Source organism: Dipodomys spectabilis, unplaced genomic scaffold, assembly GCF_019054845.1.
Source record: "Dipodomys spectabilis isolate Male_0828 unplaced genomic scaffold, ASM1905484v1 ptg000089l, whole genome shotgun sequence".
Taxonomy (NCBI): Eukaryota; Metazoa; Chordata; class Mammalia; order Rodentia; family Heteromyidae; genus Dipodomys; species Dipodomys spectabilis.
Genome location: NW_024870766.1, coordinates 3,848,208 through 3,865,660, shown reverse-complemented (window position 1 = coordinate 3,865,660; position 17,453 = coordinate 3,848,208). Strand labels below are relative to the sequence as shown.

The following is a 17,453-nucleotide window of genomic DNA, read 5'->3' as shown; positions in this document are numbered from 1 at the left end:
GTCATTTTCCTGATGTTAATCCTCCCAATCCAGGAGCATGGGAGATTTTCCTATTTCCCTAAATCTACTTTAATTTTCTTCACATCTTTGTTAATTTAATTTGTAAGTTGCTGTTTTTTTCTTTCTTTTCTTTTTTTGAGGCTATTACAAATGGAGTTGCTTTCTTAATTTCAGTCTTGTTCTTCTCATTGTTGGCATAGAGAAAAGCTACTGCTTTTTGTGAGTTAATTGTATACCCTGCTATTTTGCCAAAGTTTCAAATCAGCTCAAGTAACTTGGAAGAGTCTAAGGGGTTCCTTAAATACAGGATCATGTCAGTTTTACTTCTTCTTTCCCTATTTGGATCCCCTTTATGTTTGTCTTTTGCCTTATTGCTCTAGCTAGGAATTCCAGTACTCTATTGAAATGAAGAGAGCAGACATCCTTATCTTGTTCCTGATTTTAGAGGAAATGGTTTTAACTTTTCACCATTAAGTATAATGATGGCTGTAGGTTTGTCAGGTACAGCCTTTATTATATTGAAGAAAGCTCCATGGATTGCTATCTTCTTTAGAGCTTTCATCATAAAAGGGTGTTGGATCTTGTCAAATGCTGCTTCTGCATCTATTGAGATGATCTGGTTCTTGTCCTTGCTCCCATTGATCTGTTAAATTACATTAATTGACTTGCATATATATTTTTTGGGGGGGGGTTGGTCATGGGGCTTGAACTCTGGGCCTGGGCGCTGTCCCTCAGCTCTTCAGCTCAAGGCGAGAGCTCTACCACTTGAGCCACAGCGCCACTTCCGACTTGCATATATTGAACCAGATTTGCATCCCTGGAATAAATACCATTTTAATTTTTTTGGTTAGTGGTTGAATTTGATTGGCCAGAATTTTATTGAGAAGTTTTACATCGATGTTCATCAAAGAGATGGCTCTGTAGTTCTCTTTCTTTGATGGGTCCCTGTCTGGTTTGGGGATGAGTGTTATACTGTTTCATAGAATGAATTGGAAGTGATCTTTTGCTTTCAATTTGATAGAATAGTTTGAGGAGTGTTGGGGTGAGTTCTCCTTTGAAGGCCTTATAGAATTTAGCTGTGAATCTGGTCCTGGGCTTTTCCTGTATGGCGGGTCTTTTATTGCCATTTCTATTTCATTATTTGCTGTGGGTTTATTTAGTTGGTTTATATCTTCTTGGTTCAGTTTGGGTATATCAGCATTTGTTAGGAATTCTTGGTATTTCTTCAGGTTCTTCAATTTGTTAGCAGAAAGGTTTGCAAAATATTCCTTATAATGTTCTGGTTCTTTCTTGTTTCTGTCGTGATGTTCCCATTTTCTCCCAAATTTTATTTGGGGGGTGTTCTCTTCTTTTTTGGTCAGATTTGCTAAGGGTCTGTTAATCTTTTCAAAGAATCAATTATTTGTTTTGTTGATTCTTCTTTTGATTTTTTGGTTTCTAATTCATTTATTCCTGATTTAATTTTGATTCTTTGTTTCTATCTACTTGTTTGGAGTTCAACTTGTTCCTCTTTCTCAAGGAGTTTAAGGTGCATCATTAAATTGGCCGCTGATGGCTCATGCCTGTAATCCTAGCTACTCAGAGATTGAGGCCTGAGAATCATGGTTCAAAGCCATCACACGCAGGAAAGTCCATGGAGCTCTTATCTCCAATTAACCAACCGAAAACCAGAAGAGTTGCTATGGCTCAAAGTGGTAGAGAGTGCTAATCTTGAGCAGAAAAACTCAGGGGCAGCTATTTTTTATGGTTGTTTTTGTTCAATTCCATAAACATTTCAATTTCTGTTCTGATCTCTTCAGTGACCACACTTGTTATTCAATAATGTGTTGTTCAGTCTTCATGAGTTACAGAATTTTCTATGATGGGTTTTAGTGTTGACCTTTAATTTTATTCTTTTGGTCTATATATAGGGAATAGTTTCAATATTTCTAAATTTGTACAGACTTTTTTTTTTTTTTGGTCGGTTGTGGGGCTTTAACTGTGTGCCTGGGCACTGTCCCTCAGATCTTCAGCTCAAGGCTTGCGCTCTACCACTTGATCCACAGTGCAGCTTCTCGTTTTTTTGGTGGTTAATTGGAGATAAGAGTCTCATGGACTTTCCTGCCTCGGCTGGCTTTGAGCCATGATCCTCAGATCTCAGCATCCTTAGTAGCTAGGATTATAGGCATGAGCCACCAGCATCCAGCTTGTACAACTTTCTTTGTGGCCTCAAGTATGATCTATTTTGGAAAGTGTTTCATGTGCTGCTGAGAAGAATGTATATTCTCATGCTGCTGGGTGAAATATTCTGTAGATGTCTGTTAAGTCTAGTTGATGGATGTAATTATTTCTGAAGTTTCTCTGTTGAGTTTTTTTGCTGGGATGATCTATCCAGAGGCGACAGTGATGTGTTTAAGTCACCAACAATCAGTGTGTTTGGATTTATGTGTGTTTTTACATTAAGTAGTATTTGATAAAGTTGAGTGCTCCAGCATTTGATATGTAGATACTTAAAATTGTTATATCCTCCTGTAGGAAAGATCCTTTTATTAGTATGTAATGTCCTTCTTTGTCTCTTCTCGCTAATCCTAATTTGAGGTCTTAGTTTTATTTTAATAATAATAATTCACTTTGTATGTGTTCCGTTAGTGTTACTATTTATGTTTTCAAACTAGAAATACATATATTCTCAGGCTTTAAAATTTTATTTTAGTCAGTAGATTAATATTTTTACAATGTTTTTTAACTATGCTTATTTGAAAACTAACTTTTACATTTTGTATTCTGCTAGGTTTATGATAGTTCTCAGTCTCCAGAGAGCCTCTCAGATTGGCGGGGTGAACTTCTACTTGCCCTTCAACATATTTTCTTAAAGGAACGCAGTTGTTTACTAGCCACATTTCAAACTGAACTGACTGCTTTAGGTACTAGAGATGTAGGTGGATTATTAAACTGTTTGGAACGCAGACTACAAGAACAGGTATCAAAACAAAACTTTATTTTAAAAAATATTTTTAAAAAGTAAGAAAATGAATTACTGAATCATTCAAGTATTAAGCATAATTTGAACAAGGACTACTAATGATACTTACAAGAAAAAAAATTATCTTACATATCTTATGGTAGACAGTAAGAAAGAAAATGAATGAGCTGTTCATCAAACTTGGGAAATTTATTTTAAAAAAGAACAGACTAAAACCAAAGAAGAAGAGATAAGATAATCATTTCTCATTGTTCCCATTAATTATGTTTTGTGAAATTGCCAGCAGCCATTGCTCCTAGTGGAAATACTCAAGTTTCTGTAACCCTCTATTACATTTTTATGTTAGAACACAATCTTGCTTTCTGTGCAGTTGTATTAGACTTTGTGTGTCTATAACAAAATATCTAACACAAACAACTTTAGACAATAAAATTTGTTTCAGCTTGTAATTTCAGAGGTCTCAAGTCTGTAATCTTTAGCTTTGTTGATGGTGAGTGGTGAGCTACAAAATTGGAATCTATGAATAATGAATGTGGAAGTTCTTTGAAAATGATAACAATTTCTGGAGAACTGTTTTAAGAAAAATGACACATTACAATGTTAAAACATTAGCTTAAGATAGAATATTGTGAATAATTTCCTTTGCATTTTGAAGCATGGATGAAATAAACAGATTCAGTAACAAACAGAAAACCTAAAACGACCTGTGTCTGGTGATAGAGTCTACACCATAGTTAAGTTTACTCACAATTCTTAGTGCATGGGTCTAAATTTTAAATACATTCTCTGTTAAAATAATAAGGTTCTGTGGACAACTTGGGGTTCCAGGGCTGCAGCAAGGAAGGTACTAAATAGATGAATCTGGAGTATCTTGTTAAGGCCAAATTTGAAAATACAAGCATCAAACACAATGATATTGACAGATTGTAAAACTGAGTAGAACAGTGAGTTCATATTGATAGGAATGGATATGTAAAAAGTATGACAGTGGAATGACCTTTATTAATGTAGAAGGGTTGATAGAATTAGCAAATCACCCTTCATTAAACCTGATCTATTCAAGCAATAATTAGCAATGGATGCTAAAAATTAGTAGGAGAAAGTTGTTAAAATAACATTTGTATAGTTTTGTAGTTCATTTTGTACACTGAATATAATGACTGTAGGGGGAATATGAGAGAGAAAGATAGAAGAGATGACACTGACCAAGAAACATTCTTGAGTACCTAGAAGTACTCATAACCTAACAAGGAATTCTAATCTCTTTGTACAACTATTTAATAGTAAAAGAATGTTTGGACAATACCAAAGTAAACATCTAGAAGGACTTCTGTAATTACAAAGAGAAAAGCAATAACTTCATAGTGGAGAGACATTGCAAACAACCACAAGACCCAAACAATCAGTTAATATTACTAGCAATGAAAACATGCATGCATGTTTTCACATTTATTCTTATCTGAAGATGCACATCACTTTTGTAATACTTCCGTTAAATGTATTACCAGAATCCACTCTTGAGAACAAGTCACACCACTATACAACTATAAGAGTAATGAAGATGAGGGCTGGGAAGGTGGCTCAGTTGTAGAGCGCTTGCCTTGCATGCATGAGGCCCTGGGTTCCATTCCTCAGCACCACATAAGCAAAAAGAAAAAAGCCAGAAGTGGCATTGTGGCTCAAGTGGTAGAGCGCTAGCCTTGAGCTGAAGAGCTGAGGGACAGCGCCCAGGCCCAGAATTCAGGCCCCACGACCGGACCCAAAAAAAAAAAAAAACAAGAAGAATGAAGATGAAAAAAATAATAATAATACAAAAACCTTACTCAGATTTTACTAAATGCTAAAGCAAAAAGAAAGTGATATTAAGTTTTTGTGACTTATTAATTGAAGAATACTGATTAGGCATTTTGCTGTATGTCCTTTGATTTTAGGAGGTATTTTGTTAATTTTTTTGGTAGTTATTATTGCAGTTAATAGAATTTTCTTGCTTTTACGAAGTACACAGCAGTATACAGAGATGAAGGAGCATCTGTCTAAACCATATCTGCACACATTGTGGGACAAAAAAAAATTACTGACATGTCTTCCAAAGGCCATTCCATTCACTCTTCAGAGTTTATGGTTGCTAATTTTATTCTTGTTGTCTCTTTACAACTCTCTTCATTAGTTTTTTTCATTTTCCATTTTCCTTTGTTACAGGGCATTGAATATCAAGCAGCTATTGATTATCTACAAAAAGCAGATAGAAGGAGTTTGTTATCTGAAATTCAAGCACTGCGTGCTCAAATTAATGGTAGGATGATCCTGAAAAGAGACCAAGAGAGTGATAAACCAAGCCAAGGTATGTTAAATGGTATTTTCAGCTTAATGCCATTATTAGTCAGTTAAAACATTTCTTCGCATTTTCTTCTCATTTTCTTTATGCTGAGTAGATAATTTATCATTATTACTGTAGGGTTGGCAGCTATATTGAACTTAAAATGTGTAGGCTTACATTCAGGTTAAGACTGTTCTTCATGTTTGTTTTAATTTTTTTCTTATTTATTGTAAAGGTGATGCAGGGAGTTATAGTTACATAAGTAAGATAATGACTACATTTCTTTTTGGACACTGTTACCCCCTCCCTCATTTTCTCCCATTTTCCCCTCCCTGCTCCACCTCCCCCCAAATTGTAAAGTTCATTTCCAACTTAGTGTCTAGTGAGTATAATTGTTGCATTAGTTCATTTTCTGCTCAGCTGTTCTTTGATTCCCTTTTCCTTCTGTGGGCCAGATAAACTTAAATACATGACAAAAGGTACAGCAAACAAAACAGAACAATAAAACAAAAACAAAAGAGAAAGAAAAAAGAACTGCAAACAGTAAACAGTACATTATAGAAACCTTTTGTTTCCAGTTATGTGTTTGTCTTAAAGCTGTATGATAAGAAGACAGTCTTTCCTACTCTTTTTGTGAACAACTATCCAAAAAAAAGAAAATCCACAATTTTTAAATAGTTTGTTTACAAAATTGGGAGCAACCATACATATTTCAAAAAGTACAAAATTCAAATACACATTATGACAAGCTTATTAAATGAATATTAAGTTATCTGAGTGCTGGTGACTTACACCTGTATTCCTATCATCTCAGTTTTGTTTTATATAATGGTAGAAACACATTTTTTCCAATTTTGACGTCACATTCTAGGCTTGCACATTCATTTTAAAGCTGAATCAAGTTTAAATTACTTTTGGAAAAGCAGATATGAGATAAGCTTACCCCTTTAAGCACAGGTTTAATTAAAAATTGCTTTGAAGATAACTATTAATATCTTATCTAACTTAAATAGAAGTTCATTGAAAACATGATTTCAAAATTAGGAACTACTATACATACAGAAAAGTATAAAATTTAAATACACATTATAACAAGTTTATTAAATGAGTATTATGTTAGCTGGGCACTGGTGATTCACACCTGTAATCCTATACTCTCAGGAGGCTGAGATCTGAGGATCAGAGTTCAAAGCCAGTCCAAGCAGGAAAGTCTATGAGACTCTTATCTCTGATTAACCACTCAAAAACTGGAAGTGGAACTGTACTAGCTGTGAGCAGAACAGCTCACGGACAGTGCCCATGCCCTGAGTTCAAGCCCCACAACTAACAACAACAAAAATTACATATATGTATAGTGTCAGCATCAATGTGTAGAAGAACATTCCCCAAATCCTAAAAGGCCCCTCATATGCTACTCGGTAGTAACTTATAAGTAACCATTATTTCAGCTAGGTGCCAGTGACTCTTCAAGATATTGAGACCTGGAGGTTGCAGTTCAAAGCCAGCCAATGCACAAAAGTCTGTGAGACTCCAATCTCCATTTAACCAGCAAAATGATGGACTAGAGGCATAGCTTATATGGCAGAGTGCCAGCCATGAACATGAAAACTGAGCCAGAATGAGGCTTGTATATACACACACATGCAACCAATGTATATATTTGTATGCCAATATAAATATACCATTTTATATATTTCTAAATCTACATGTTTGAAGTTTGCCTAATTTTGAACTTTATCAATCTGTACAAATTTTATGTCTTACTATAACAATCTTCCAAGTTACTTCATTTATCAGTAGTTCACTTTGTTATTCTATTGATTTCCTTTGTGTTGATAGTGCATGATTTATATATAAATTTATATGTAGTTAAACAGTTGGACTGTTGATATAGTTGTCAGCTATTGCAATGCTGATATTAAAATTGTTTGCTATGTTTCTATTACACATATACATGTAAGAGTGGAATTTCTGTGTCCAAGGATTCATAGGTTTAAATTTATTAGATTTTGCAAACAGTTATAACAAGCAGTCACATCAATACACTCATTAGCAGTGTGTGAATTCTATTTGCCCATGTCTTTGCCAACAGTATCATTAGAACCTTTGTTTCCAAACTGTTGGTTGTTCTGTGGCTATTAAATATTGTAGGATTTTTTTTTTGGAGGGGGGGGGTGTGTGGGGAGGGCCTTGTGCTTGTTTGTTTATGGTATTGGGCATTGAACTCAGGACTTTTGCAAGTACTCTACCACTTGGATCACACTTCTGATTTTCAGATATCTTTTAATTACTGAAATAAGTCCTTTTTCATTATTACGAGTTAGTTGGATTTTTACTTTTGTGATATGATATACTAACAAGTCTTTTCCCTACTTTTCAGTATAGGCATCTATTTTTTTTTTTTTTTTTTTTTTGGTCGTGGGGCTTGAACTCTGGGCCTGAGCGCTGTCCCTTAGCTCACTCAAGGCTAGCACTCTACCACTTGAGCTATAGGCATCTATTTAAATTGAGCTATAAGTGAAAATCATTAGAGATTAAATGTTCATGGTATCTAGTGAGGACAGTTGCCTACATGTAGCTGTAATAGTTTTGTTTTATACAATGGTAGAAACACATTTTTTCCAATTTTGAAGTCACATTCTAGACTCACATATTCATTTTAAAGCTGAATCAAGTTTAAATTGCTTTTGAAAAAGCAGATATGAAATAAACATACCCCTTTAGATACAGGTTTATTTAAAAATTGTTTTGAAGATAACTATGAATATTTTATCTAACTTAAATAGAAGTTCATTGACTTGTATCATATAGATTAATATTTATATATGTGTAAATCTTTAGCTTTACTCCTATGAAACAGGTTTAAAATCTTAAATTAGCATTGAACATGATTATCATTAGTTCTAATCTCCTTGTAATTCACTGTAATGTGAATTGATGATTTTGATAGAATTTCTAGGTTAAGAAATTGTTTCCTTATTAGAGTACTGTTGTATGTTGGTGATAGAATAGAAAGCCAAAAAAGAGAGCAGAAATCCCACATAGAATTATATAAAGCCTAAAATAATGACTAATGTCCAGGTGACCATGTCCACAGAGCTTTTCAGTGTTGTGCCAATGTATGTAAGCATATATTGTTCATAAACAAACTCAGTGCATATTTGGAACCTTTTATCACAACATTTGAAGATTTAAATTCTTGGATTTATTTTCATAATGATAAACATGTAGCAAGAGTTTGACTGGTTTTGAAAAACTAGGATCCAAACTGGGGGTTAGACTCTACCTTGTGAGATAAAGTTCCTAGGGACCATCTGCAAAGAGAACTGAACAAAAGAAGCCAGAACTGCTTATCGTTGTAGTCACAGCTCTATGGGATACTTCAAGTACTATGTATGGCACTTTTTTTTTTTTTTTTTTTTTGGGTCCGGTCATGGGGCCTGAACTCTGAGCCTGGGCACTGTCCCTCAGCTCTTCAGCTCAAGGCCAGCACTCTACCACTTGAGCCACAGCGCCACTTCCGGCTTTTTTCTTTTTGCTTATGTGGTGCTGAGGAATCGAACCCAGGGCCGCAGGCATGCAAGGCAAGCACTCTACCACTGAGCCACCTTCCCAGCCCTGTGTATGGCACTTTTAAGTGTGAATGTTTAGCATTCTAAATGAGCAAATAAGTACAGAAATCTCTCCTTAGAACATATTATGTACATTTAAAATTTTGCATTTTAAATTTTGCACCATGAATATATTCTGTCAAACTTTTAAACTTACACATTTATAGTTCTCAAATAGCACAAGCACAATGAGCAAAACAAGCATAGTTTATTTGTGTAAATCACCAACTTGAGTGACAATACTCTTCACAGTTGCTTTGCACTAGTATCCTGTTACACATCAATTATTAATAATATAAGGCAAACATTAATTTCTAGATTGTATTTTAACTATTAAACATATTCCCTTCAGAGTTCCTGGAATATAACATGCAGCAGAAGCAGTCTCAAATGCTGGAGATGCAAGTGGAGCTCAGTACTGCGAAGGACAGAGCAACTGAACTGCAGGAACAGCTAAGTTCAGAAAAAGTGGTGGTTGCAGAACTAAAAAGTGAACTTGCACAAACAAAATTGGAGCTAGAAACAACACTCAAGGCACAGCATAAACACCTAAAGGAATTAGAAGCATTCAGGTGCGCCAAATTTTGTAATTACAAAATAAACATGGATTAGGAATTGGAATAGCTTTGTCATAAATATTGTGCAAATAATACAGAAATAAAACAACATTCATGATGTTTAAGTAGCATTAAACCTTGCTGTTTACAAGAAAAACTGATGTAGACAGGGAAACCTCAGATTTTTCTGAATTATAAACTCAATTATTTTGTCATATTGCTTACCATGATTTCAGTTCTACTAAAGAATTGTAGATGTTGTTTTGGCCTGTATTTTACCACCAACTAATTTGAAGTAACCTTCATGATTTCTTTAGAAATAATTCATGGTTTAATTAGCTAAAATAGACTTAAGTGTTTGAAGAGATAATGCTGTAAAAAAAGAGATGTTTTTTGTTAAAAATACTGAGATATTGTTCTTGCCAATGACACATTTCAAGTGCGGTTGTTTTTATTTTGAACATTTATTTCATATGCACAAATTCATGAGACGATTTCCTTAGTAAAAATAGTAAAAAGACAAGGGAAAATATTACTTAGTAGCAATAAATGGTTTAATTGTTTACAATAGCATTATAAGAATTACTGAAAATAATTAATTTGAAATGAACTGCAATCAAGAATCCATCTTTACAAAGTTTATAACATTCTTCATGATATAATATAACATGCTTTAGCTTAATAGCCTAAAACATGCTTCAGCCGTCCACCAGAGGCTCATGCCTATAATCCTGGCTACTCAGGAAGCTTAGATTTGAAGATCACAGTTCAAAGCCAGCCCGGGCATGAAAGTCCGTGACACTCTTATCTCCAATAAACCACTAGAAAACCAGAAAGTGGTGCTGTGGCTCAAGTGGTAGAGTGCTCACCCTATGCTAAAGAGCACAGGGACAGCGTCCAAGCCCAGAATTCAAGCCCATGACTGACCAAACAAGCAAACATGCTTCAGCTTTTCATTGGTAGCTAATTTCTCTCTATAAATATGTACTTAGATCAAAACTTAGATCAAAATCATTTTTCTCTTGATTTAGGCTGGAAGTTAAAGATAAAACAGATGAAGTACACTTGCTTAATGATACTGTGGCAATTGAGCAAAAGAAATCAAGAGAGCTCCAGTGGGCTTTAGAAAAAGAGAAAGCCAAGTTGGGGCATAGTGAAGAGCGTGATAAAGAAGAGCTTGAGGTATTATCATCTTTGGCTTTATGTGTCTCTGGTGTATCTGATCTTCAGAATTTCCCCTGTGTAAATGATAAGCAGGGGGTGCGGGGGGGGGGGGGGGGGAGGGGCGGTTACGTTGCATAAGTAAGACAATAAGTGCATTTATTTTTAATTGTTACCCCTTCCCTCATTATCTCCCACTTACCCCTTCCTATTCCCCCACCCAAGCTGTATTAAGTTTTCACTGTGCATTGACTAGTACTGTAATGTTTATCTAACCTGTTCTGACTTAATGTAAATGACCATAATTTTTTTTTATTTTGCTACATCCAAGAGTGGATGTAGATTCGACCCTGAAATATATTTTGGAGATGTGAGTTAATACACACACCATTTAATAAATAAGACTGTCATGGCATTCTTTAGTGCAGAAGTAGTATGGGTTCCTGTTTTCTCCTAGTGAAGGTGAACAGGAATCTTTTTCTGGTACCTTGTCCAGTATTTTCTAACTGTGGTAATAAATAAAGTGTTGCTAGCATTTTTGTCCCACCTGCCATCCATCCCTCCCTCTCTTTCCTTCCTTCTTTCCTTCCTTTCTTCCTTCTCCTTTTTTCCCTCTTTCCTGTTTATTTAATTTCCACTGTGGTATCCCTGTTTATTTAATTTTCACTGTGGTAAACTCCACATGAGTACATGTTACTGCTATACTACTAGTCTTTTTATTATTAAAATTCTCATATACTTTTAAGTACTCTGTCCCTAACTCTGCCTTCCTCATAAGACCTATTATTTTTAGTTGGTAATACTGCCAAACACAGGTTTTTCAGGAACTCCTATCACTTTATATTAGGAACACATGTATTTTCAACTTTTTGTGATTGTGTGTGTGTGTGTGTTTATGTGTGTGTGTGTGTGTGTGTGTTTATGTGTGTGTTGGTAATGAGGATTAAACTCAGCACCTGGGAATTGTCCCTTAGCTTTTTCTCTCTAGTTTTGGTACTCTACCACTTTAGCCACAGCTCTACCTCTGACATTTGATGGTTAGTTGGAGATAAAATTCTCCTTTCCTGCATGGGCTGGCTTCAAACCATGGTACTCAGATCTCTAGACTACTCAATAGCTAGGATTACAGGCATGAACCACTAGCACACAGGTTTTCTGTGTTATTTTTAATAGTTTCGTGAATGAAACAAAATTTTTTTCTTTGAACAAAAAGGAAGTCACCCTGCAGGATATTGTAGTTGTTTGGTATCTCCATCATATTACTGATGGATAATGTTATTTTCTCATACTTACATGTAAGTACCTAACAGTAAAGATTTGATATGATATTACATTAAAAACTCAATAGGGAACCCTTATTTCACATCCATGTGGCAGGAAAGTGTCTACACTAACTTAGATCCCTTTGTGCTCATAAGTATTTGATTTATAAGAACTAGGTATTTTGAGGATGTAAAGAAATACATAGTAACTCCCAATTTTGATAAAAATGGAAAAGTTTTAATGAAAAAATGAGTTAATATAGGACTCAAATTTAGTTTTTTTCAAATATGGATAGAGGCTCACATACTTGAATGGTCCAATTGTATTTTCTACACTTAAAATCATACTTTAATTGGGAGATAGAATTAAATGAGAACTAAAATATTGTGTTGCCTGAGAAATGTATAGTATTCATCAGTAAAGTAGATCATATCACTTCAGCCTAAAAAAGAGAGTGATTATTAATACTGTGAGAATATAAGAATACTTACTTTTAAAAACTGTTACTAGCAGAAAAGTCCCCTGCTTCATATTTAGCCAGAGAAGGTTAACATTTTAAGAGAAAGATGTTATTTATCTTACCTATTTTTGTTAATATTCATTGATGAAAAATCAGTTAACTATCTAAAGAATTACAGTGTAGCTGGGCACCGATGGATTACACCTATAATCTTAGGTACTCAGGAAGCTGAAATCTAAAGTTCACGGTTCAAAGCCAGCCTTAGCAGGAAAGGCTATGAAACTCTTTATCTCCAATAAACTGCCAGAAAACCAGAAGTGGTGCTGTGGCTCAAGTGGTAGAGCACTAGCCTTGAGCTGAAGAGCTGAATGACAGCGCTCAGGCCCACAGTTCAAGCCCCATGACTGACAAAAATAAAAATAGAATTACAGTCTAACCCCTGAAAATGTAAGTTAACTGAATCACACACTTCCAATTTGGTATTAATAAAGGTATGGTTGTGTACTTATAAAGTATTTTTAAGAATATTAACACAATTTCAATTTTATTTTCTCTTAAAGGATCTGAAATTTTCACTTGAGGATCAGAAAAAGAGAAATATTCAGTTAAATATTCTTTTAGAACAACAGAAACAACTCCTTAGTGAATCACAGCAGAAAATAGAATCACAGAGAATGCTATATGATGCCCAATTATCAGAAGAGCAAGGTCGAAACTTAGAGCTTCAAGTACTTCTAGAGTCTGAGAAAGTTCGAGTTCGGGAAATGAGTAGTGCCCTAGACAGGGAACGGGAGTTACATGCACAGCTGCAAAGCAATGGGGATGGTGGGCAGCCTCGACCATCTTTGCCCACAGAGGACTTACTTAAAGAATTACAGAAACAGCTAGAAGAAAAACAAAATCACATCGTAGAATTATTAAATGAGACTGAAAAATATAAACTAGATTCCTTGCAAACAAGACAGCAAATGGAAAAGGATAGACAGGTTCATAGGAAGACATTGCAGACAGAACAAGATGCCAACACTGAGGGACAGAAAAAAATGCATGAGCTACAATCCAAAGTGGAAGATCTCCAGCGCCAGCTGGAAGAGAAAAGACAGCAAGTTTATAAGTTAGACCTTGAAGGAAAACGACTTCAAGGAATCATGCAGGAATTCCAAAAGCAAGAACTAGAGCGAGAAGAAAAACGAGAAAGTAATAGACGCATTCTTTATCAGAATCTTAATGAGGTAAATTGGCTTTTTCTTTTTAAATATTTTAAAGTTTTTTTTAACTTTAAAACTTTGATCATAAAATTTTGATACTGCATTAAATTATTTAAATATTTCAACTGAAGTTTATAGGACTTTGGAAAATAATTATTCTTTAATAGAGAATATTAAATAATACTCATTTTTTTATTATTGCTGTCTTTTTCTAAATTGCCAGCCAACCACTTGGAGCATAATTAATGATCGAACTAGAAATTGGGTTCTTCAACAGAAAATAGAAGGAGAGACAAAAGAATCAAGCTATCCAAAATTGATTGAAATGAATGGAGGAGAAAGTGGCTATAATCATGAATTAGAAATGATCAGACAGAATCTTCAGCACGTGGATTTGAAACTGCAGCATCTAGCCCAGAAAGCCTCAAATAGGTTAAACATTTTATTTGGTCTTTGAAAATGGCGTTCTTAGACATGCTAGCCAAGAATGGGGAATTTGTATTAAGAGATGATATAAAATTCCTGTATCTGAAAACAAGTAAAACCTTTGACACAGAGAAAGAGAACACTTGGCTTCAGGTTCCAGTGATAAGTGAAATGAGGCGTTGTAGTTTTTAATGTGTGCAATAAATGGTCCTGAAAAGATCTCTGATGTTTTTGTCTTTTTCTTGAAGACTACAGTTTGAAGCAGCAGATGATGAAGCTTTCATTTGGGTTCAAGAAAATATTGATGGAATTCTTTTACAACTACAGAAATTAATTGTCCAGTCAAGTGAAGAGGTAAGACTTTTTTTTAATGTTATTTATTAACAATAGAGAGCAAATTATAAATTAAGAATTGTTTTAGGGCTGGGAATGTGGCTTAGTGGCAGGATGCTTATTTAGCATGCATGAATCCCTGGGTTTGATTCCTCAGTGCTACATAAACAGAAAAAACTCAAGGTGACACTGTGGCTCAAGTGGTAGAGTGCTAGCCTTGAACAAAAGAAGCTCAGAGACAGTGCCCAAACCCTGAGTTCAAGCCTCAGGACTGACTGGCAAAAAAGAAAAAAATTGTTTAAAACTATTGTATATGACTTTTCAAGTATCTGTGTGTATGTATGTCGGTGTGTTGATATGTATGTGTGTATGTGTGTGTGTGTGTATTCCTATTTCCCCAATAAGAGGAAAAGTTTGAGGGGAAATTAACTTTCATTAGTGTTACTGAAAAACTACATTGTCCCCCTCAGAGGAGAGCATCCTACCTTCTATCTTCACACTTCATGGAACTACTCTTCAAGTTCACTGAGTCTTCACTGTTGACTCATCTGATGAATCTTTTCACTCCCTATCTTTCTTGACTATGTAGCATTTGAATTTTTTTTTCTCTTTTTGCCTGTCCTGGGGCCTTTATCACAGGGTTTAGTATGGTCCTTGAACTTTTTTAAAAAAGGCTAGTCTACAGTGATCCTGTTATTTATGTTTCCCACATAGTTGTGCTGACAAGCTATTTACTAGCACACCCAGCTTTACTGGTTGAGATGTGGCTTACAAAGTTTTTGCCAGAGCTGGACCCAAACCATTACCTTCCCTATCTTAGCATCCCAAGTAGCTAGGTATACAAGCATGAGCCAGTAGGCTATTGCCTAATAAAATCCTGTGGTTGTAACTTGTGGTACAGGCTTATATTTTCAGTTTGCTACTAGACATCTTTTGTAGGAAAGTGACTCCTTAAGAACCTAGCAGGCATATTCTAAACTGAGCACCATCTTCCTTTTATCTTTCCTGACGCAGACCCTGTGTGCCCTTGCCTCCCTGTCCTCTGTACTTAGGCATTGCTCCAGGCCTCCAGTGTTTCTTATATGTTCCCTAAGTCACTTTACTTCACACATACTACAAGAGGAATCTTTAGAAACACATATATTTATTTGAGTCATGCTCCTACCTGAAGACTTTCAGGCCCTCCATTATCTTCATTTAAGGCTGTTACATTTTATGAAAATGATGTGACATTTACTGTCTCACCAGCAACTTATAGCAGCATATTCTTGCATAAGCCTCTGTGCCTCCTAAGCACATGTAAATGTGCTCTCTTAGACTTTCTGTGTCCTTTCCTAGCTTCTTTCCTACCTGGAAAATTTCTCCCTATGACTTAACCACGCATAGTTATGTGACCTTATGCCACTATTTTTCCAGCCTAGATTCATGGCCCCCAATACTTCTTGTGGCTCACTGACTGAAAGACTACTGAGACAAAATGCTGAGCTGACAGGACATATCAGCCACCTGACAGAAGAAAAGAATGATTTGAGGAACATGATTATGAAGCTGGAGGAGCAGATCAGGTGTTACCGACAGACAGGAGCTGGGATAGATTATGTACGTTATTTTCACTGGTAGTAAAAAGCTAGTTTTTGCTATCTAGTTTCACTTTTGAAACAATATAAAAATACCAAGTGTCTGACTCTCAGGAAGCTCTATAAATTGTTATAGAAATGACAGAAATAATAATTGCTATTCTTGGGGACCTTCTCTCTTCTCGACTCTGGGTTATATACATACAGAATCTAATCCCCAGTAAGCCTTTCATGCAAGAAACCAAGATCTGTCTCCAGAACAAATGACAGATACATGTAAAGAAACACTCCAATGTGATTCATTGAAAAATGGCTTAAATTATACATTTCACTCTGAGGATTTAAATTTTCCCACTTAAAAAAAACTATAAAATAGTTAGATTCTATTTAAGTGGGAAAGCCCAGTGAGACAACTATGTAATTAAATAAGTTGTAACATGTTTACTAGCTTCCATAGAAATTCTGCTTCTCTGTGTACATTCAGGGTTATTTCTTCTTCATTTCAGGCTCCATATCCTTTTGACTAGATTTGACAAGAGACTTGGTCTGTCAAGTCTCTCATCTTTTTATTCAGTGCTCAACTATATCTGCTAAACTTTCTTTGTCCTTTCTGCAAGGACACAAAGGACATTGAGTGGAAAAGCTAGTCTCTTCAGCAAAGGACTACATACTTAGAGTTTGGGAATATTCTTTCATGTCAGTAGTGATTGGCTCTGAGCTCTCTCTGACTGAGGTTAGAAAGCCAAGAGTAGGTATCCAACATAAGGATACCTTGAGGAGGAGGCTACAATGCTTGATAAGAAATATACTCATTATCTTGCCCATGTAATTGTAACCCCTCTGTACAGTATTTTCACAATAAAAAAAGGATACCTTGAATATGTTTAATTCACATTCTTATATAAATTTTGTTCTTAAAAACCATACATGGCCTAACTGATAAAGTACCTGTCTAGCAAGTGCAGAGGCCTCAGTTCAAACCCCTCAATCAGCCCCACCCCCAAAAAACAAAATTATATAAGTAAGCTGTGGTCTCTCCAGTCTTCCAGGTTTGCATTTGGTGGTAGTGCCAACATTGAAGCCATTGTTGCTTCTGAAAAAGAAGTATGGAACAGAGAAAAATCAGTTCTCCAGAAATCCTTGAAAAGGGCAGAAGCAGAAGTGTGCAAACTGAAAGCTGAACTACGAAATGATACGCTGTTGCAGAATCTGAGCCCTGACTCTGAACATGTTGCGCTAAAGGTAGGAAACCTGTCCATCCCTTTTTGTCTTGTTTCATCTCTCTGTCACTTTAATTGAACAATCTAAAGATACATGCAGGTTCAGGCTGTCTCTATATAGTCTGTGTCATGATTGCAAGGCCTCTCTAGCTATACATAGGAGGTTTGTGTAGAGATGGGCTGGGACTAGATTATGCTCCATTGATTGTCACAGTGCCATCATCCAGAGTTCTCTTGGTCCTGCTTCCCATAGTTCCTCCCCAAAAAAACAGGTGGTATCATTTAACTTTTATCTTTCAACAAAAACACTACTGCCATCCATGTAAGAGCATTGTGCTACTAAAAGACAGGAGTCTTT

General features: G+C 35.5%; 1 protein-coding gene across 7 annotated transcripts in view; it reads left to right on the top strand.

Annotated features, from left to right (window-relative positions):
- The window catches only part of Akap9 (A-kinase anchoring protein 9), a 187,859-nt gene that overhangs the window by 97,172 nt on the left and 73,234 nt on the right, over window positions 1-17,453 (top strand). For all 7 annotated transcript variants that reach the window (XM_042684582.1, XM_042684585.1, XM_042684586.1 and 4 more), the window contains 9 exons: window positions 2,771-2,959; window positions 5,162-5,303; window positions 9,243-9,462; window positions 10,479-10,629; window positions 12,892-13,563; window positions 13,763-13,971; window positions 14,214-14,319; window positions 15,715-15,897; window positions 16,917-17,117. In XM_042684582.1, the coding sequence (XP_042540516.1) occupies window positions 2,771-2,959; window positions 5,162-5,303; window positions 9,243-9,462; window positions 10,479-10,629; window positions 12,892-13,563; window positions 13,763-13,971; window positions 14,214-14,319; window positions 15,715-15,897; window positions 16,917-17,117 (2,073 nt within the window). The remainder of the gene's footprint in view (window positions 1-2,770; window positions 2,960-5,161; window positions 5,304-9,242; window positions 9,463-10,478; window positions 10,630-12,891; window positions 13,564-13,762; window positions 13,972-14,213; window positions 14,320-15,714; window positions 15,898-16,916; window positions 17,118-17,453) is intronic.